The 21635-nt window shown below is 47.8% G+C and overlaps 1 protein-coding gene across 2 annotated transcripts in view; it reads right to left on the bottom strand.

The window, feature by feature from the left end:
* Window positions 1-12037: 12037 nt before the first annotated feature.
* Window positions 12038-21635, bottom strand: part of MRTFA (myocardin related transcription factor A) — a 286868-nt gene continuing 277270 nt past the window's right edge. For both annotated transcript variants that reach the window (XM_075321914.1, XM_075321915.1), the window contains one exon: window positions 12038-16297. In XM_075321914.1, the coding sequence (XP_075178029.1) occupies window positions 15819-16297 (479 nt within the window). In that variant the 3' untranslated portion in view covers window positions 12038-15818. The remainder of the gene's footprint in view (window positions 16298-21635) is intronic.

Genomic DNA, 21635 nt, shown 5'->3' with positions numbered 1-21635 from the left:
AAGATCGGCGGGGATCCGGAGGCTAAACGGGAACCCCCATCTGTAAAGAATGTTGTTGTCCTTCAGGGACAACAGTAGTGGGCGGAGGACTTTCCGCTGCTGGAGTGTTATCCATGAGAGATCTTGGAATAACTTGATTTTGGTGCCTCGGTACATCACTTGTTTTGGCGGTCGTGCTTTGAACATTATTTCTTCTTTAAGTTGAAAGTCAATGATATGACAGATAATATCTCCTGGGTTCCCTTTCAGATTTTTAGGGCGTAGGGACCTATGCGCTCTATCCATGGGAATTGGGTTGTCAGGAGGCCGCTGCAGGAGTGAGTTGAATATGGTCTGCAAAATTGTTATAACGTCCTCCTTCGCTTGGGACTCTGGTATGCCCCTGACCCTTATATTATGGTGCCTGCCTCTATTGTCCAGATCCTCGATATGACGCTGCAGCTACCTTATGACGTCTGCTTGAGAGGAGGTTTGGGACTGGAGGTGACGGATGGTTGTTCTAGCTTCATTATGATCGTTCTCCAGCTGGTTTATTCTTTTAGAGATGGAAACGACGTTCTGCCGGACCGCCACTATTTCAGATCTGCAAGCATCTTTAACCTCAGAAACGAGTGTTTGAAAATCTTTCTTGGTAGGGAGCTGTTGGACATGCTCCCACCACTCCGCAGGGAAGCACATAAGCTGCGAAGTAGAAGGGCTCGCCCTTGCCCTCTCCTGGGCCTTCTTCCTGATGTTATCTACACCCGGAGGATCAGAGGAGGACCCGGGGGCCCTTCTTTGTTGGTCTACAGGGGACCTGAGCTCTGCAGTCCTAGACCCCTGGTTAATTTGTGGGCTCTTTGGGGCATGGGGGTGAGGATCTCGTTTTGCAACATTGGTGGTTCCAGTGGAGAAGACAGGGAGTCATTTCCCTTCACTGTGGCATTGTCCCATCGTGGCTGGGGGACTCCAGCATTCTGTAAGGCCGCGTATGTGTCCTCCAAAGCCTCCCCACCACTTCCTATCTGATCCCCTGGTCCCTCAGAGCCCCCGCTTCCCAATCCCAGATCCCCTGCACTCCACTCTGTGCCGCCCGCTCCTCTCAGCATTGCGTCCACGTGGGCTGCAGGACTCCAGCTGCCGCCGCGCTCCAGTACTTCCAGGGGGGGAGGGGCGGCATCATCACCGCTCTCTCCGTTTGGCTTCCAGGGCTCGCCTCAAGGGAGAACGTTAGTCGCTCACCTGGCCTGGTGGGTTGGGGGTGCTCAGGATCATCCAGCTCACCGCTTTCTTGTTCCTGCTGGGCTTCAGGTGAGTCACCGCGCGTCCTCCCCACCGCCGCCATCTTGACCACGAGGGAAGCCTCCAGCCCGCCAGCGTTCACGGGTCCCCACTCCACACTCCTCCTTCCACATCGCGGTGCAGGCGGTCCCCGCGTGGTCTCCTCCACACGCACCGCGGTTGCAGTCGGCCGAGGGGGGAGATGATGAGTCACCTCTGCCGTTCGTGCATCCTCCTGCTCCCCCGGCAGCTCCCTTGTCAGATAGGAGTCCAGGGTGAGTGATGCTGGGGTCCCGGGGTCTTTAGCATTCTTTGGGGGTTTCTACTTCCCCATTTTGGATCCTCCAAGCTTATTTAAATGTGCTTTTGTAATCCCGGGTGAAGGAGCTCAGCACTCAGGCGTCCTGCTCCATGGAGTTCCGGACACGCCCTTCTTCAGATATTTTGTCATACCATGCCTGAGGAAGAGACCTGAGATGTCTCGAAAGCTTGCTTGATAACATATTTTATTTTTATTTTAGTTAACCATTAAAAGGTATCACAACTACAAAATTTTAATTTTTTTTTCTCTCACTGAGCGCAATCATTTTCCAAACCCAACAAATGTCACTAGTGTAAACACTGTTCAGGCACTTACTACAACCTCTAGTGTTGTGCAGCCAACGTATTCAGTAGGTGACAATGCCATGGAGACTACACAGGAAAGCATCACTAGCCTTGATGATTTAGTGGACACATAATTTGATATAGTAATTACAGAATTTCATTTTGGAATGTTTTGTTGGTTACGCCTGTTTGCAAAACATTCCAAAAAGTAACATATTACTTAGTCCATATGTTAAGGTTTCTGTCATAATGGGCCAAAATGCTCTTTAACGTTACTCTATCACTTTTCAAACAGTACCTGCATGTTGAAATGTTGCCTTGCTCTGGAAATGAGGTTATGACCATCCATTTAAAACAACTGTGTTCTGGGAAAATATGCACGCACATAACCAACTACATTTACATTCAAACACCTTTATCTACATTGAAAAATCCAGCCAATATGCAGTATCTGCATATGGTCTGGTCCCATACTTGTATTCCGATAGTGTCAAACAAATTATGTTTGCGTGACATTATTGCATAATACAGCATGGTGTTTTATCTGGGATAATGTCTCAGTACAAATTTTGTATGTAAAAAAAATAAATAAAAAATACAGGGTGTCTTGCAAAAGATAACAGGCATACATAGGTTAATAAAAAAAACAAGTAATAATTTGTTCATGACAACATTGGCTCAAAAAGTAAGTTTCTTTATCAATATTGTGACAAACACAAAAACTCATTTAGTACTTAGTTTGTGATACAATAACACTCAAAATATTTTTGAAAACCAAAATACCAAAAAAACAAAAACATTACATAATATATACCAATGTATAGCCATTTTCTCTTTTGTGAGACATGTGTTTGTGAATATGTAACCGAGTGATATAACTATATAAAAATGTCCAAACTAGACATTACTAAGCAGATTTAAACTGAAATAATCTTTAAACTGATTCCTCACTTGTAGACCTGAAGTGGCCAAATTGGTTCTTCCACTACCATTACCTACTAATGGGGCATTTAGAGCTGGCACATCGTCAATGTCATCGTCATTGCTTTCATGCAATCTACAGTAATTATGTAAAATTACTGTAGCTTTCATGACAGCCTTGACGGTGGTTGGTTGGAGCTGGATGGTGGTTTGATAAATGCGCCATCTCGATGCTAAAATGCCAAAGGCTCGTTCAACATAGCAACGTGCTCTGGCCAATGTGCTATTAAATTGGGCTTTTGATCTGTCCAGACCTCGTCTTGGATAAGGACGCATCAAATACCTAGACAAGGCAAACCCCTGATCAGCAACCATTACAAATGGTGCATTAGGTCCATTAGTACCAGGTAAAGGTCTGGGTTGAGGCAAATTTAGGTTATCAGACATTAATCGTCTTGCTAAAGGTGAGCTTCTGAAAATTCTAGCATCAGAGGCACTGCCATAGGCACCAATATCAGCAAACAGTAGTTTGTGTCTACCAAAGCCAAAATAACTACAGAAAAATACTTGTGGAAATTAAAATATCTAGAACAAGAATTAGGTGGTTTCTTCACTCTAATATGGTTTGCCGTCTATGGCGCCAAGACAGTTTGGAAATGATGTTTTCTCAAAATATTCTTCAGAAATGCGCATCCACTCCTGTGATGTAGGCTGCTGCATGACATGATGCTTAAGGATCTCCCATAGCACAATGTAGGTATGCAGTATTATCATGCCAATTTTCGATCTTCCCAATAAAAATTCAAAATGGAGACTGCTGATGGATTGGCCAGTTGCAAGGCAACTAAAAAATAACAATGACATGACATTATTATGTACATTATTGATAGTGGGATTTTTTTTGTTACTAATCTTTAATACAATGGCTGTCACTGTCACTGTGTGACAATTTTTGTATGCCTGTTTTGAAAAATCAGAAAGAAAAATCGTTTATTTCCATATTGGAAAATTGATTATATTTATGTTTATTAAACATGATTGTTTGAATTTTGAATCTCGTTTCATTCTTCTTTTACATGGTAGAATGGTATGTCTCAGCACTCTGACCATGTGTTTTTAAAGAAAAATAGTAATATAGGATTTTATAAAATGTTTAAACAGACATACATATATGAATGTACATATGGTTATTTACTGCATGTGTCAATATAGAAACACATTTTCAACCAACAAAGTCACGTCTGAGTAGACAATAAAACACATACCGTAAAGTAACCAACAAGCGCTCCTCAGGGGAGATGCTGAGACGCATACAGGTGTCCTGATGCCTCAATTGGTGATGCACTAGACGAAGGATGTTGTCAAAGGACGTTATGGCTATATGGCAGTATGCTTGAAATTTTGCAGGAAATTTGCGCATTTCACCATAAAGAATGTTAAAATGTCCATGCCTTTTCCGGAGCTTGACAAGGGGGTGGATCCACATCCTTTTTTTAACACGTGGTTCATAATCCAGCATGTCGCCTAATCCCAAACCTCCTAGATATCAACCACAGCAAATACATGGTTGCTTCATTGGAGAGAGACATTTTGGTGTCTGTATAATGAGTGGTAGAGCCAGAAAACAATTATTTGAAATGTTTTAAACCCTTATACACCGATGAGGGACGAAAATTGACCAATTAACAACACCAGGATCTCATGATGGATTAACAACATAATTTGGGTATGAATGCGGATCTGAAAAAACGGAAGTCACACGGACAGCACACGTATGTATTTTATGCTAATACGGACATTCCACACGTACGCACGGCAAGCATACGCCATCACACGGATGTCATACGAAACGCCCATAAAACACGGACCCGAAAAATGGAACGTGTCACGTGTACGTTTTTTATGCGGAAGTGTGTTTTAGGCCTAAGATGGTTATGACAAACAGAAAATCAAGGCCTATGTCAAACCCTGAAGTCATAGGAGCTCTTTGTATGGGACCATAACAACTGCTCACCAGCAAAATCTGGGCTCCAAAATCCAAATGCCTCTTCACTTCTGAGCCCCACAATGTGCCTAAACCACAGTCAGCGTCTACATGTTTAGCATTGCTGTAGTGAGGAAAGCCCGCTTAATTTACGGGGTGCAGTTTCCAGAAGCACTAGCTGGGCACAATGTATAGGCCACAACAAGGACTTATTTGCAATTTTTAATTCTGCAACACTCACTGTTTGACACCATGGGTGTTTTCCAGAGGCTAAATAGTCAATACACCGGTACGTTAATTCCCAGAGGGGTGTAATTTCCAATTTTTTTTTCCACTTAAGGGGACGACTTTTGCTCTGCCACTTATGGGCTCTACAAATGGAGTCCACAAACTAGTCTAGGAAAATCTTTGCTCCAAAAATCAAAATGGCTCTCCTTCCCTCATTAGCCCTATGGTGCGGCCAAAAATACTGCCACGTTCATTAGAAATTGTGACACATTATGGGCCTTTTTTTTTACCTATTCCCTTGTGAAAATTGGAAATCTGGGGCTAAAACAACATTTCAGTAGAAAATAATGTAATTATTTTTTATTCACAAGGACTCTGCCCATGTGACATGGCACCCACAAACCATTCCAATGAAATCTGAACTCAAATATGGCGATCCTTCCCTTCACTTTGTACTATGATCCAAAAAAGGTTTTCGATCACATATGGGGTAGTGGCGTACTCAAGAAAAATTGCACAACAAATTGTAAGGACCATTATCTCCGGTTACCTTTGTGAAAATTAAATATTTAGGGTTAAAGCAACATTTTTGTGGTAAAAATGTATTTTTTTATATTCATGGCTTCACGTTATAATATTCTGTGAAGCACCTAAGGGTTCAAGGTGCTCACCAACCATCTAGATAAATTCTTTGAGGGGTCTAGTTTCCAAAATGAGGTCATTTGTTTGGAGAACCCCTTATGTGCCTAAACTGTGGAGCTCCCCAAACGCGATATGGCATCCGCTATCTATTCCAGACAATTTTGCACTCAAATTCAAATGGCACGCCTTCCAGCCAAACCCTGCCATGTGCAAATAATTTTTATTTCCATTTTATTCTGTTTGGTGCAATTATGTTTTTTTTTCAACCGACAGAAATTATATCTATAACCATGCCCCAACCGTGTCTTATTTGAATGATGCAGTCCGCTTTGTTTGTCTGGGTCTCCAGCCACAGCTTAGACTTCGAAGCTTCTCATGAAAAAGGATAAAGTGGCGAGTCCCATAATTAAAATCTTCATCTTTATTCAACAAATTTTTAAAACATCATGATGGTTGAATTATAGTCTCAACATGTTTCAGGCAAGCATGCCCTTCTCAGTGACTAAGGGCATGCATTGCTTGCCTGAAACATGTTGAGACTATAATTCAACCATCATGATGTTTTAAAAATTTGTTGAATAAAGATGAAGATTTTAATTATGGGACTCGCCACTTTATCCTTTTTTATGTATTTTTTCCCCTTTCCTAATTAAAATCAGGAGTGTACATTGTTACACCTGTGTTGGAAGTGGTCAGTCTACTATATAATGGAGAGTTCTTCAGTAGAGATTGGCAACAAACCCGCAGATGTTCGATCAGGACTTAAAATAAATAAAATAAATAAAAAAATAAATTACGGTTCAGGACCAGACTTGAACCCGATCATTAAGCCCAGACGCCGAACCCCAAATGGGGATATGGGGAACCCAACATTGTGCTGTAAAAATGGTGGCAGAAAAGGCTAGGGGGATTAGAACACGACAGTTATACTTACAGTCTCCCCCTTGTGGCTGTCACAACTGCTTCTGGGTTGGCTCATTAATTGTCATATATATTCACTGGTTTCCCGCCCACCGTGATTAGTTGCAGTCAGACCACGGCTCCACCCTGTGTGACAGCATGTGTGATTCCAACCAATCACAGATACTGTCTGCTTCCCTATGTTGGTGTAAAAATTAATAAATTGACATACAGTCACCCCGTATAGTGATACCTAGCGCAGATAAAGCATAAAGCTACAGGATATGGCTCCCTTTCATGAGCCTATCTTGGCTGTGTATCAAAATTAGAGGGACCCTATGTGGCTTATTTTTAAATATTTATTTAAATAATTTAAAAACGGCATGCGGTTGCCCCAATTTTTGATACCGAGCCATGGTAAAGACGACAGCCAGGGACTGGTATTCTCAGACAGGGGAGACCCTGGATATTGGGGGCCCCCCAGCCTATAATTAGAAGCCTGCAGCCACCCAGAATTGTCGCATCCATTAGACTCATCCCAATTGCCCTGGTGTGGTGGGTCCCTTAAATCAGGGGTGGGGAACCTCCGGCCCTTTTCTGCGGCCCCCTGACAGATTCCCAAGGACCGCAGTGCTCCGGCAGCAGCCGCGAGTTGCTGGTTGCCGGCCCTTTAATCCCTGTATGCAGCGTGTTCAATGCTGAAAGCTGCAATGCACACCCACCAACCTAGAAGGAGCACAAACATTCTAGGCTCAACCATGAAAACACTGCAGGATTACATCCTCGTGCTGGCGAAAGCCAGTGTGAAGACTTACGTTGTGGGCGGAGTAAGCCTGCAATGCGCTCTCGTCCAGAGAAGAGGAGCTGCTGCCACAGCATCCCCAGGTACGTTTGTGCTCCCAGGCTCCCCAGGCCTGTGTGTGACCATCCAGCCTCCCCAGATATGTTTTTGCTCCCAGCCTCCCCAGGTTTGTGTGTGACCCTTCACCTCTCCAGGCCTGTGTGTGACCCTTCAGCCTCCCGAGGACTGTGTGTGACCCTTCAGCCTTCCCAGGTATGTTTGTGCTCCCAGCCTCCACAGGCCTGTGTGTGACCTTTCAGTCTCCCCAGGCCTGTGTGTGACCATCCAGCCTCCCCAGGTATGTTTGTGCTACCAGCCTCCCTAGGTATGTTTGTGCTGCCAGCCTCCCCATGCCTGTGTGTGACGCTTCAACCTACCCAGGACTGTGTGTGCCCCTGCAGCCTCCCCAGGGCTGTGTGTGCCCCTCCAGGGCTGTATGTGCCCCTCCAGCCTCTCCAGGGCTGTGTGCGCCCCTCCAGGGCTGTGTGCGCCCCTCCAGGGCTGTGTGTGCTCCTCCAGGGCTGTGTGTGCTCCTCCAGCCTCTCCAGGGCTGTGTGCGCCCCTCCAGCCTCTCCAGGGCTGTGTGCGCCCCTCCAGCCTCTCCAGGGCTGTGTGCGCCCCTCCAGGGCTGTTTGTGACCCCTCAGCCTTCCCAGGTATGTTTGTGCTCCCAGCCTCCCCAGGCCTGTGTGTGACGCTTCAGCCTACCCAGGACTGTGTGTGCCCCTGCAGCCTCCCCAGGTATGTTTGTGCCCCTGCAGCCTCCCCAGGGCTGTGTGTGCCCCTCCAGCCTCCCCAGGGCTGTGTGCGCCCCTCCAGGGCTGTGTGAGCCCCTCCAGGGCTGTGTGTACCCCTCCAGGGCTGTGTGTACCCCTCCAGCCTCTCCAGGGCTGTGTGTGCCCCTCCAGCCTCTCCAGGGCTGTGTGTGCCCCTCCAGCCTCTCCAGGGCTGTGTGTGCCCTTTCAGCCTCTCCAGGGCTGTGTGTGCCCCTTCAGCCTCTCCAGGGCTGTGTGTGCCCCTTCAGCCTCTCCAGGGCTGTGTGTGCCCCTCCAGCCTCTCCAGGGCTGTGTGTGCCCCTCCAGGGCTGCGTGCGCCCCTCCAGGGCTCTGTGCGCCCCTCCAGGGCTGCGTGCGCCCCTCCAGGGCTCTGTGCGCCCCTCCAGGGCTGTGTGCGCCCCTCCAGCCTCTCCAGGGCTGTGTGCGCCCCTCCAGCCTCTCCAGGGCTGTGTGCGCCCCTCCAGGGCTGTGTGCGCTCCTCCAGCCTCTCCAGGGCTGTGTGCGCCCCTCCAGCCTCTCCAGGGCTGTGTGCGCCCCTCCAGCCTCTCCAGGGCTGTGTGCGCCCCTCCAGCCTCTCCAGGGCTGTGTGCGCCCCTCCAGCCTCTCCAGGGCTGTGTGCGCCCCTCCAGCCTCTCCAGGGCTGTGTGCGCCCCTCCAGCCTCTCCAGGGCTGTGTGCGCCCCTCCAGCCTCTCCAGGGCTGTGTGCGCCCCTCCAGGGCTGTGTGCGCCCCTCCAGGGCTGTGTGCGCCCCTCCAGCCTCTCCAGGGCTGTGTGCGCCCCTCCAGGGCTGCGTGCGCCCCTCCAGGGCTGTGTGCGCCCCTCCAGCCTCTCCAGGGTTGCGTGCGCCCCTCCAGACTCTCCAGGGCTGTGTGTGCCCCTCCAGCCTCCCCAGGGCTGTGTGCGCCCCTCCAGGGCTGTGTGAGCCCCTCCAGGGCTGTGTGTACCCCTCCAGGGCTGTGTGTACCCCTCCAGCCTCTCCAGGGCTGTGTGTGCCCCTCCAGCCTCTCCAGGGCTGTGTGTGCCCTTTCAGCCTCTCCAGGGCTGTGTGTGCCCCTTCAGCCTCTCCAGGGCTGTGTGTGCCCCTTCAGCCTCTCCAGGGCTGTGTGTGCCCCTCCAGCCTCTCCAGGGCTGTGTGTGCCCCTCCAGCCTCTCCAGGGCTGTGTGTGCCCCTCCAGGGCTGCGTGCGCCCCTCCAGGGCTCTGTGCGCCTATCCAGGGCTGAGTGCGCCCCTCCAGGGCTGTGTGCGCCCCTCCATCCTCTCCAGGGCTGTGTGCGCCCCTCCAGCCTCTCCAGGGCTGTGTGCGCCCCTCCAGCCTCTCCAGGGCTGTGTGCGCCCCTCCAGCCTCTCCAGGGCTGTGTGCGCCCCTCCAGCCTCTCCAGGGCTGTGTGCGCCCCTCCAGGGCTGTGTGCGCTCCTCCAGCCTCTCCAGGGCTGTGTGCGCCCCTCCAGCCTCTCCAGGGCTGTGTGCGCCCCTCCAGCCTCTCCAGGGCTGTGTGCGCCCCTCCAGCCTCTCCAGGGCTGTGTGCGCCCCTCCAGCCTCTCCAGGGCTGTGTGCGCCCCTCCAGGGCTGTGTGCGCCCCTCCAGGGCTGTGTGCGCCCCTCCAGCCTCTCCAGGGTTGCGTGCGCCCCTCCAGACTCTCCAGGGCTGCGTGCGCCCCTCCAGGGCTGCGTGCGCCCCTCCAGGGCTGTGTATACCCCCCCCCAGTGCTGTATATACCTCCAGCGATGTTTGTGCCCCCCAACTATGTCTCTGACCTCCAGTGATATATATACCCGTTATGTCTGTCTGTGATCAATATCACCTAATATCACAGCCGCAGCAAAGAGAAGCAGCTTCAACCACCAGGATGAGTTTGACCAAGTATAGCAGGGTAATTTTTAAGTTGATAATGTTGTGCAGCCCCCGAATGATGGTAAAACTTTCCAAATGGCCCCCGGCAGGAAAAAGGTTCCCCGCCCCTGCCTTAAATAATACAAGTTCCTAAACTGCTGATTTACTATAAATATATATGTACAGTATAAATATATATACATGCACATTATATACCGTATTTTTCGGACTATAAGACGCACCGGACTATAAGACGCACCCTGGTTTTAGAGGAGGAAAATAAGAAAATAAAACTTTAAGCAAAAAAACGTGGTCATGACACACTGTTATGGGGTGAGGATCTGCTGCTGACACTGTTATGGGGGTAATGTCCCCAAATTCTCTACTAAGGTACCCCTTCCTGGTAATGATCCTCCTGCCTTGTATATGATCCTGCTCATATACCCCCATCCTGCTCGTATACCCCCATCCTGCTCATATACCAGCATCCTGCTCATATACCAGCATCCTGCTCATATACCAGCATCCTGCTCATATTCCCGCATCCTGCTCATATAACCCATCCTGTTCATATAACCCATCCTGTTCCTATAACCCATCCTGTTCCTATAACCCATCCTGTTCCTATAACCCATCCTGTTCATATAACCCATCCTGTTCATATAACCCATCCTGTTCATATAACCCATCCTGTTCATATACCCCCCCACCCATCCTGTTCATATACCCCCATCCTGCTCATATACCCCCATCCTGTTCATATACCCCATCCTGTTCATATACCCCATCCTGTTCATATACCCCCATCCTGCTCATATACCCCCATCCTGCTCATATACCCCCATCCTGCTCATATACCCCCCATCCTGCTCATATACCCCCATCCAGCTCATATACCCCCATCCAGCTCATATACCCCCATCCAGCTCATATACCCCCATCCTGTTCATATACCCCCCATCCATCCTGCTCATATACTCCCATCGTGCTCATATACCATCCTGGTATATGGCCTGTATCCTATAGCACAGAGAAAAAAAATAAACGTTTATACTCACCTGTTCCTCACTCCCTGCAGCACCGATCATCTCCCTCTCTGCGCCGCTGACCTGTGTGTGTGGAGCCATTACCCTTCAGCATCGCGATGTCTTCCTGTATGTGCCGATCAGCTGACCGGCACAGACAGGAAGACATCGCGTGCTGCAGGGGGACGGCTCCACACACGGGGACGGGTGAGTGTACTGTACTGATTCACTGCACCCCGCGATGATGATGACGCGTGGGGAGCGGACCGGCTCTTTACTATGCGCGCGTCCCCGCTCGTCCTCCCGCCCACCTGTCCGTGTCGGCTTCAGCGCTGAGAAATGGGCGGGAGGATGGGCATGCATATGAAATGAGCGGGTCCACGTGGTCACGGCAGGCTGGCTGCTACAGCCTGCTCGTGCCCCCGATGACCCGCTCCACCGCAGCACCCTCATTCCCGGCCGCAGCCCTATAGTTAGACCATAAGACGCACCCCCAACTTTCCCCCAACATTTGGGGAAAAAAAAGTGCGTATTATGGTCCGAAAAATACGGTACACACACACACACACACATATATACATATACACACACTATATATATATATATATATATATATATATATATATATATATATATATATATATATATATCTATATATAGTAAAACAATATGGCTGTGTGTGCGTGGTGCTTTTTTTTGCAGCGTTTTTCGGGTGCATTTTGTCAGAAAACTTAATGACTTTGCTTCCTCAGCAATGTCTATGAGTTTTCATTTTTGCTGTCCACAGAGTGCTTTTTTTTTTTTTTTTTTTTTTAACTGTTTTGGAGCTGAAGAAAAAAAAAAAAAATGTCAATTCTTTTCTGTTTTTTTTCACCCAAACAATGCATTTGAAAAACGCAGCCACGGGTGCGTTTTTGTGCGCTTTTTGCGGCGAAAAACGCAGCGTCAAATAACGTAGCATGCACACATAGCCTTCTAAGGTTTCATGTTAGAAATCTTTATTTCTGCTATTCTACTATGTAAGTATGCTAGAGACCGATATAAAGCAAAGTTGTCTAGTGTTAAGCAAAATTATGGCAAATGTAATTTTGGGTAAAAGGAGGGAAAACACTCCAACCAAAACTGCACAAAATAGTGTATAATTTTTTGTATTTTTTTGTTAAGTCTATTCACGTAAACCCAAATGGATTAGTGAAAATAATCCTTTTAAGTACAGTGGTCAAGCACGACCATTATAATAGAAGAGCTGTGGAAATAATCAGCCATGGATATCGTACAGGGAGCTATTAGTGCTATTGCACCCAGTGAATGAAAAATAAAACATGCTACAACTTACAGAAATATGTTGTGTGGTTAAGCTTCCCAACAATTTTTATTTAATTATACATCTGGTATTCATCATTTAATTTGTACATTCAGTTCTTGAATACAAATTCCAGATATCCAGCATAAGTATTTGCACCAAGCAAATATATCCATATATATTTAGCACAGGAAAACGATTAATAATCAGTCATCCTTTATCATAACCAGACTGAAAAAACAACTCAACATCAGCAGAATGAGCAATAGAATGTGGGATGAATAAACAATTTTCTCTCAATGGATAAAATGCAGTGCCTCAATATGACTGAAAAAAAGTATTTGGCAGAAGTGTTACTTTTTTGGCAGCAATAGGTAAAATAATAACTAACCAATAACTGGAAAATCAGTAAATATATACATTATAGCATGTTGATAAGTTTGGTAATGGAAAAAAGTACATTCAATGACAATACAGTTACAATTTAGTAATAAATGGTATGATGTTCTCAGGTGCAGTGAACCATAAAAGAATTGATATCAGGTGAATTGTCAGATACATGGGAAAATCGAGATCAAGCACCCTTCTGGGTCAAGCACTGGGTTCGCACAGGTGTAGAAAATCTTTATGGTATGCAAATTGTTTAGTTTAGAAGATCTGCGGAACTCAGGTTTTTGTTTCTTTTTCTTATGTCAAACAGCCCAATAGAAATGTACTAATCAGCATTTACAATAGTTTTGTATTAAAGCATACCTGTCACTAGATTTCACAACACAAACTTCATGGATCTTTGAAGTGCTCTCTTAGACCTGGTGAGGCCGATGCAACAATCATTTTCAAAAGTTTTCTTGCTCAAAAATGCTCGTTTAAATTTTATGTTTAATACCAAACTTTCTAAAAGGATTATATAGCCATTCTGGAATGGGTTTTCATAGCATACCAGCCTTATGAGGTCTAAGAGATTTAAAGGGGTTTCCACTACTAGGACAACCCCTTCTGACTCTACTTGTTTCCGCCAGGTAAAATAAAAGACCCTGTACTCATCTCCTGTTTTGGCTCTGTTCCAGCCCTGGCGATAAGCGCAGTTTGGGACTCATGTGACATTGTGACGTCAGGTGAGCCCCGCATCCAATCAACACCGGCTTCACTTGCCATGCCTTCGGACCAAATAAGCAATCAACAGGAAGTGACTGGAGGCCGCAGCATCCCTTCCTGTTGATTAACTCATTTGGTCTGAATACAGGGAGAGAGAAGCAGTCTGTGATTGGACACGGGGCTCGCGTGATGTCACGTGAGCCCTGAACCATGTTGACTGTGAATGCTGGAATGGCGCCAGAACACGAGGTTAGGACAGGTTGTTTTATTTTAATTAGTGGAAACAAGTGGAATCAAAAGAGGTTGTCCTAGTAGTGGACAACCCCTTCAATAATCTAAGCAATTTATACTCTGAAATTCAGTGTCAGATCCTCTAAGTTTACAAAAATCATATAAGGGGGTTGTCCGGTAAGGAGATATCGATTATCTATCTTTGAAATAGTTCATTAAAGGGATTGTCCGGTCTAAAATGACAAGTCTGCAGTCCCTCCATGTGTCACTATGTGACTGCAGACTTGTGTATCCTCATATGGCACACATTGTGCACTGTGAGGATTCTCTAATGAAGAGCCAGGAATGGTGGTCATGTGGCCGCAAGTATGCAATATGCACACTCCAGACCAGAATCCGAATAGATGTGTGCGGCCTCGCTCGATGGAAGTGCATTTAGGAAGGCCTCGCTCATCTAGTTGACTTCTGGCTGGGAGTGTGCATATCACATACTTGCTGCAAGGTAACCGCCGTTTCTGGCTCGGACACTGGAGAATCCTCACAGCGCACAATCCATGCGATGTGAGGATTCACAATAATGCATTTACATAGTTTGACTGCAGACTTATCATTTTAGACTGGAAAGCCCCTTTTATATCAGACTGATGAGAATCCAATGCATGGCACTGCCATAGATCAGCTGAAATCAGCCCTGGTGGTCGGATGCCAGGTGTTAGACCCCTACTGAGCTGAAATTGATGACCAACCCTAAGGCGGGCTTTGCACGTTGCGACATCGCAAGCCGATGCTGCGATGTCGCACACGATAGTCCCCGCCCCCGTCGTAGGTACGATATCTTGTGATAGCTGGCGTAGCGAAAATTATCGCTACGCCAGCTTCACATGCACTAACCTGCCCTGCGACCGTCGCTCTGGCCGACGACCCGCCTCCTTCCTAAGGGGGCGGGTCGTGCGGCGTCATAGCGACGTCACACGTCAGGCGGCCAATAGCGGCGGAGGGGCGAAGATAAGCAGGATGTAAACATCCCGCCCACCTCCTTCCTTCCGTAGAGCCGCCGGCGGCAGGTAAGGTGAAGTTCCTCGCTCCTGCGGCGTAACACACAGCGATGTGTGCTGCCGCAGGAACGAGGAACAGCATCATACCTGTCGCGGCAGCATAATTATGGAAAAGTCGGAGCCTGCATCGATGATACGATAACGACGCTTTTGCGCTCGTTAATCGTATCATCTAGAATTTACACACAACAATGTCGAAAGTGACGCCGGATGTGCGTCACTTTCGATTTGACCCCACCGACATCGCACGTGCGATGTTGCAACGTGCAAAGCCGCCCTAAGGTTGTGTTCAACTGCTGGTATTGTAGAATTTATTTTTTTTTTTAAATTGCGGCAAAACACTGCAGTTTCCTAGCGCACCCACAAAGTGTTATCACAACCTTAAAGATAGATCATTAATATCTTGTTACCGGACAGCCCCTTTAGGTTCTAAAATGTACTAATTTATCACATGATGATAAATTATACATAATTATGAACTGTCAGTTGCATTAAAGACAAAATTGTAAAAGATAATTACTGTAAAGGTTTTCATATCCAGAGGACACCATTTTACATTCAGAAGAGCCACATGTGGATACATATGCTAAGGGCAGTTACAGAAACACAAATGCAAGATCAAAAATGTAAACTATACTGGAGAATTCTAGGTTTCAAAGTTTACAAACATGGTGCCCAAAGAACTGCATAGCTATTAACCAGCGAACCATGATAATATTCACCCTTCCTTGGTCCAGCGCCAGCTCACTGACGCTGCTCCAGGCTCTGTTTGGCTGCATCAGGGATGTCACGACTAGAGCATACATCACCGCTGCAGCCAATCACTGAGCTCAGCAGCTCTGTAGATATAGACAGACAACATGAGCAGGCAGTTGGGCACCACTTTTGTGAAAGTAGATAACCCTTTTAAGGCATTAAGTGGATGACATTGTTAATATTCTGCTAAATATAATGCTATTTTTTGTTGATCAATCTCTGAACATGTCAGCTAGTTATTCCCAACTGTTTGGCACCTTGTATCATGGTCTTTCTGGCGCAGCCCGTTTGACAATTATTTGGCATAAAAAATGCAGGGAAAGTGCAGCATGTTTTCTTAGATCTAAACTTCAACAATCACATTGTTATAAACAGGAGTCCCATTGTAGGTGCAAGTCATGGCTGTCCAAAAAGTCTGTAGAAAAGACACTTGGTGTTGCTGTACTGAGTGGAGTCAGATTCATTGCTGGAGGCTCCGACAGCTCGAGCCAGTCCATACTATCCAGGTGAGGTTCAGATAGGTCCAGTTCTAATGAGTTTTCTTCTGGCGAGAAGTGCAAGTCAGATGTGTCCATAGATAAAGTAGGATGATCCAAGATAGCCAAACTGCTCAGCATTTGACTGTGCAGTTCATCAATAAGTGGCATAGCTGTTGTGCCATCTGCATCCCCCTGAAGGATTTTTGTGCCTGTGGAAGCCTCAAGAAAATCTTCTAATTGTTCTAGTGAAGAAAGAGTATGTGGTTGGTGCAACTTACTCTGCGGCACATCGTTTACAACAGGAGGAGTCGGAGATGGTTTTTTAACACCGGAGATATGACTTTCTTTACATTCTGTAGATAGATCTGTAAATCAAATATTTAAAATATGACTAGCATTTTATTAAATGAAAATAAACATTAACCCATGGAAAGGTCACTGCAAGAATAATGTATATGTATTTTTTTTAACACTTGTGAAAAATAAAATACATTTTTTCTAAAAAAATATAGTTGTATCTTATTTTTATTTTAACCCCTTCAGCCCCCAGCCTATTTTGACCTTACTGACCTCGCCATTTTGCGCAATTCTGACCAGTGTCCCTTTATGAGGTTATAACTCTGGAACGCTTCAACGGATCCTGGCGATTCTGACATTGTTTTTTTTGTGACATATTGTACTTCATGAAAGTGGTAGATTTAGGCCGATATTTTTTGCGTTCATTTTTGAAAATTTCGGAAATTTGGCGAAAATTTAGAAAATTGCGCAATTTTCAAAATTTGACATTTTATACCAGTAAATCTGAGAAATATGTCACACAAAATAGTTACTAAATAAAATTTCCCCACATGTCTACTTTACACCAGCGCAATTTTCAAAACAATTTTTTTTTTTTTCGTTAGGAACTTAGAAGGGGTCAAAGTTCATCAGCAATTTCTCATTTTTCCAACACAATTTACAAAAAACTTTTTGTTAGGGACCACATCACATTTGAAGCGACTTTGAGAGGCCTAGGTGACAGAAAATACCCAAAAGTGACCCCATTCTAAAGAAGGGAATTTTGTTTACTTACCGTAAATTCCTTTTCTTCTAGCTCTAATTGGGAGACCCAGACAATTGGGTGTATAGGCTATGCCTCCGGAGGCCGCACAAAGTATTACACTCAAAAGTGTTAAGCCCCTCCCCTTCTGCCTATACACCCCCCGTGCTCCCACGGGCTCCTCAGTTTTGGTGCAAAAGCAAGAAGGAGGAAAAATAATTAAAAACTGGTTTAAAGTAACTTCAATCCAAAGGAATATCGGAGAACTGAAACCATTCAACATGAACAACATGTGTACACAAAAAAACAGGGGCGGGTGCTGGCTCTCCCAATTAGAGCTAGAAGAAAAGGAATTTACGGTAAGTAAACAAAATTCCCTTCTTCTTTGTCGCTCTATTGGGAGACCCAGACAATTAGGACGTCCAAAAGCAGTCCCTGGGTGGGTAAAATAATACCTCGTAAGAGAGCCGTAAAACGGCCCTTTCCTACAGGTGGGCAACCGCCGCCTGAAGGACTCGTCTACCTAGGCTGGCATCCGCCGAAGCATAGGTATGCACCTGATAGTGCTTCGTGAAAGTGTGCAGGCTCGACCAGGTAGCCGCCTGACACACCTGCTGAGCCGTAGCCTGGTGCCTCAAAGCCCAGGACGCGCCCACGGCTCTGGTAGAATGGGCCTTCAGCCCTGAGGGAACCGGAAGCCCAGCCGAACGGTAAGCTTCGATAATTGGCTCCTTGATCCACCGAGCCAGGGTTGATTTGGAAGCCTGTGACCCTTTACGCTGGCCAGCGACAAGGACAAAGAGTGCATCCGAGCGGCGCAGGGGCGCTGTACGAGAAATGTAGAGTCTGAGTGCTCTCACCAAATCTAACAAGTGCAAATCCTTTTCACATTGGTGAACTGGATGAGGATAAAAAGAAGGTAAGGAAATATCCTGATTGAGATGAAAGGGGGATACCACCTTAGGGAGAAATTCCGGAACCGGACGTAGAACCACCTTGTCCTGGTGAAACACCAGGAAAGGGGCTTGGCACGACAACGCTGCTAGCTCAGACACTCTCCGAAGAGAAGTGACTGCTACTAGAAAAACCACTTTCTGCGAAAGTCGTGAGAGGGAAATATCTCTCATTGGCTCGAATGGTGGTTTCTGAAGAACCATCAGCACCCTGTTTAGATCCCAGGGTTCTAACGGCCGCTTGTAAGGTGGAACTATGTGACAAACCCCCTGCAGGAACGTGCGTACCTGTGGAAGTCTGGCTAGGCGCTTCTGGAAAAACACAGAGAGCGCTGAGACTTGTCCCTTAAGGGAGCCGAGCGACAAACCATTTTCCAGTCCAGATTGAAGGAAGGACAGAAAAGTAGGTAATGCAAATGGCCAGGGAGAAAAACCCTGAGCAGAGCACCACGACAGAAAAATTTTCCACGTCCTGTGATAGATCTTGGCGGACGTTGGTTTCCTAGCCTGTCTCATAGTGGCAATGACGTCTTGAGATAACCCTGAAGACGCTTGGATCCAGGACTCAATGGCCACACAGTCAGGTTGAGGGCCGCAGAATTCAGATGGAAAAACGGCCCTTGAGATAGCAAGTCTGTTCGGTCTGGTAGTGCCCACGGTTGGCCGACCGTGAGATGCCACAGATCCGGGTACCACGACCTCCTCGGCCAGTCTGGAGCGACGAGGATGGCGCGGCGGCAGTCGGCCCTGATCTTGCGTAACACTCTGGGCAACAGTGCCAGCGGAGGAAACACATAGGGGAGCTGAAACTGCGACCAATCCTGAACTAAGGCGTCTGCCGCCATAGCTCTGGGATCTTGAGACCGTGCCATGAACATTGGTACCTTGTTGTTGTGCCGGGACGCCATGAGGTCGACGTCCGGCACCCCCCAGTGGCAACAGATCTCCTGAAACACGTCCGGGTGAAGGGATCCATTCCCCTGCGTCCATGCCCTGGCGACTGAGAAAGTCTGCTTCCCAGTTTTCCACGCCTGGGATGTGAACTGCGGATATGGTGGAGGCCGTGGCTTCCACCCACATCAAAATCCGCAGGACTTCCTGGAAGGCTTGCCGGCTGCGTGTGCCGCCTTGGTGGTTGATGTATGCCACCGCTGTGGAATTGTCCGACTGAATTCGGATCTGCTTGCCTTCCAGCCACTGCTGGAACGCTTTCAGGGCAAGATACACTGCCCGTATTTCCAGAACATTGATCTGAAGCGAGGACTCTTGCTGGGTCCACGTACCCTGAGCCCTGTGGTGGAGAAAAACCGCTCCCCACCCTGACAGACTCGCGTCCGTCGTGACTACTTCCCAGGATGGGGGTAGGAAGGATTTCCCCTTCGATAATGAAGTGGGAAGAAGCCACCACCGAAGGGAAGCTTTGGTCGCCTGAGAGAGGGAAACGGTCCTGTCGAGGGACGTCGACTTCCTGTCCCATTTGCGTAGGATGTCCCATTGAAGGGGACGCAGGTGAAACTGCGCGAAAGGGACTGCCTCCATTGCTGCCACCATCTTCCCCAGGAAGTGCATGAGGCGCCTCAAGGGGTGTGACTGGCCTTGAAGGAGAGATTGTACCCCTTTCTGTAGTGACTGCTGCTTGATCAGCGGAAGCTTCACTATCGCTGAGAGGGTATGAAACTCCATGCCAAGATACGTCAGTGATTGGGCCGGTGTCAGATTTGACTTTGGAAAATTGATGATCCACCCGAAACCCTGGAGAGTCTCCAGGGTAGCGTCGAGGCTGCGTTGGCATGCCTCTTGAGAGGTGCCTTGATTAGCAGATCGTCCAAGTACGGGATCACCGAGTGACCCTGAGAGTGGAGGACCGCTACTACAGTAGCCATAACCTTGGTAAAAACCCGTGGGGCTGTTGCCAGGCCGAACGGCCGTGCCACGAATTGCAGGTGTTCATTTCCTATGGCGAAGCGCAAGAAGCGCTGGTGCTCTGGAGCAATCGGTACGTGGAGATAAGCATCTTTGATATCGATCGACGCAAGGAAATCTCCTTGGGACATTGAGGCGATGACGGAGCGGGGGGATTCCATCCTGAACCGTCTGGTTTTTACATGTTTGTTGAGCAGTTTCAGGTCCAGGACCGGGCGGAAAGACCCGTCCTCCTTTGGGACCACAAACAAGTTGGAGTAAAAACCGTGGCTCAGTTGCTGAAGAGGAACCGGGATCACCACTCCTTCTGCCTTCAGAGTGCGCAGCGCCTGCAGAAGAGCCTCGGCTCGCTAGTGAGGCGGGGATGACCTGAAGAATCGAGTCGGGGGACGAGAGGTGAACTCTATCTTGTAACCGTGAGACAGAATGTCTCTCACCCAGCGGTCTTTTATTTGTGGCAGCCAGGTGTCGCAAAAGCGGGAAAGCCTGCCACCGACCGAGGATGCTACTAGAGGAGGTCGAAAGTCATGAGGAAGCCACTTTGTTAGCGGCGCCTCCGGTGGCCTTTTAAGGACGTGACTTAGACTGCCATGCATCAGAGTTCCTTTGTACTTTCTGAGACCTTTTGGACGAGGAGAATTGGGACCTGCCCGCGCCCTGAAAGGACCGAAACCTCGACTGCCCTCTCCTCCGTTGGGGTATGTCCTGTTTGGACTGGGGTAAGGATGTATCCTTTCCCTTGGATTGTTTGATGATTTCATCCAGACGCTCGCCAAACAGCCTGTCGCCAGAAATTGGCAAACTGGTTAAGCGCTTTTTGGAAGCAGAATCTGCCTTCCATTCCCGTAGCCACAAGGCCCTGCGGAGTACCACCGAATTGGCGGCCGCGACCGCCGTACGGCTCGCAGAGTCCAGGACAGCAATAATAGCGTAAGACGCAATTGCCGAGGTCTGGGTGGTAATGGATGCCACTTGTGGCGCGGCCGTGCATGTGGCTGCTTCAATTTGTGCTTGACCTGCTGAGATAGCTTGTAGCGCCCATACAGCTGCGAATGCTGGGGCAAAAGAAGTTCCGATAGCTTCATAGATGGATTTCAACCAGAGCTCCATCTGCCTGTCAGTGGCATCCTTGAGTGAGGCCCCCTCGTCCACTGCAAGTATGGATCTAGCCGCCAGTCTGGAGATTGGAGGATCCACTTTGGGACACTGAGTCCAACCTTTAACCACGTCAGGGGAAAAAGGATAACGTGTATCCTTAAGGCGCTTAGAAAAAACGCTTATCTGGACAAGCATGATGATTCTGGACTGCCTCTCTGAAATCAGAGTGGTCTAGAAACATACTCGGTGTAAGAGAAGCTGACTCCTCCGCCGGAGGAGCTGAGGGAGAAATATCCAGCATTTGATCGATGGACGCAATAAGAACGTTCAGTATGGCGTCCCCGTCTGGAGTATTAAGATTGAGAGCGCCCTCAGGATCAGAATCCTGATCAGCTGTCTCCGCATTATCAACCAGAGATTCCCCCCGCTGAGACCCTGAACAATATGATGTCGAGGGAAATTCTAAGCGAGCCTGCTTAGTCGGTCTGGGGCTGGGGTCTAAGTCAGAACCCTCAGCCTGGGATGTATGAGATACCCCGGGAGGACATTGTTGGTCCAACTGAGGGGGGCCAGGGAACAATGATTCAACAGAGTCCCTTTGCTGAGATACCGGCCTGGACTGCAAGGCTTCTAGTATCTTAGCCATAGTCTCAGAGAGTTTTGCAAACTCCGTCCCCGTCACTAGGACAG

Source organism: Anomaloglossus baeobatrachus, chromosome 8, assembly GCF_048569485.1.
Source record: "Anomaloglossus baeobatrachus isolate aAnoBae1 chromosome 8, aAnoBae1.hap1, whole genome shotgun sequence".
In the NCBI taxonomy this organism is placed as follows: Eukaryota; Metazoa; Chordata; class Amphibia; order Anura; family Aromobatidae; genus Anomaloglossus; species Anomaloglossus baeobatrachus.
This window is presented reverse-complemented; position numbering and strand designations above follow the sequence as displayed.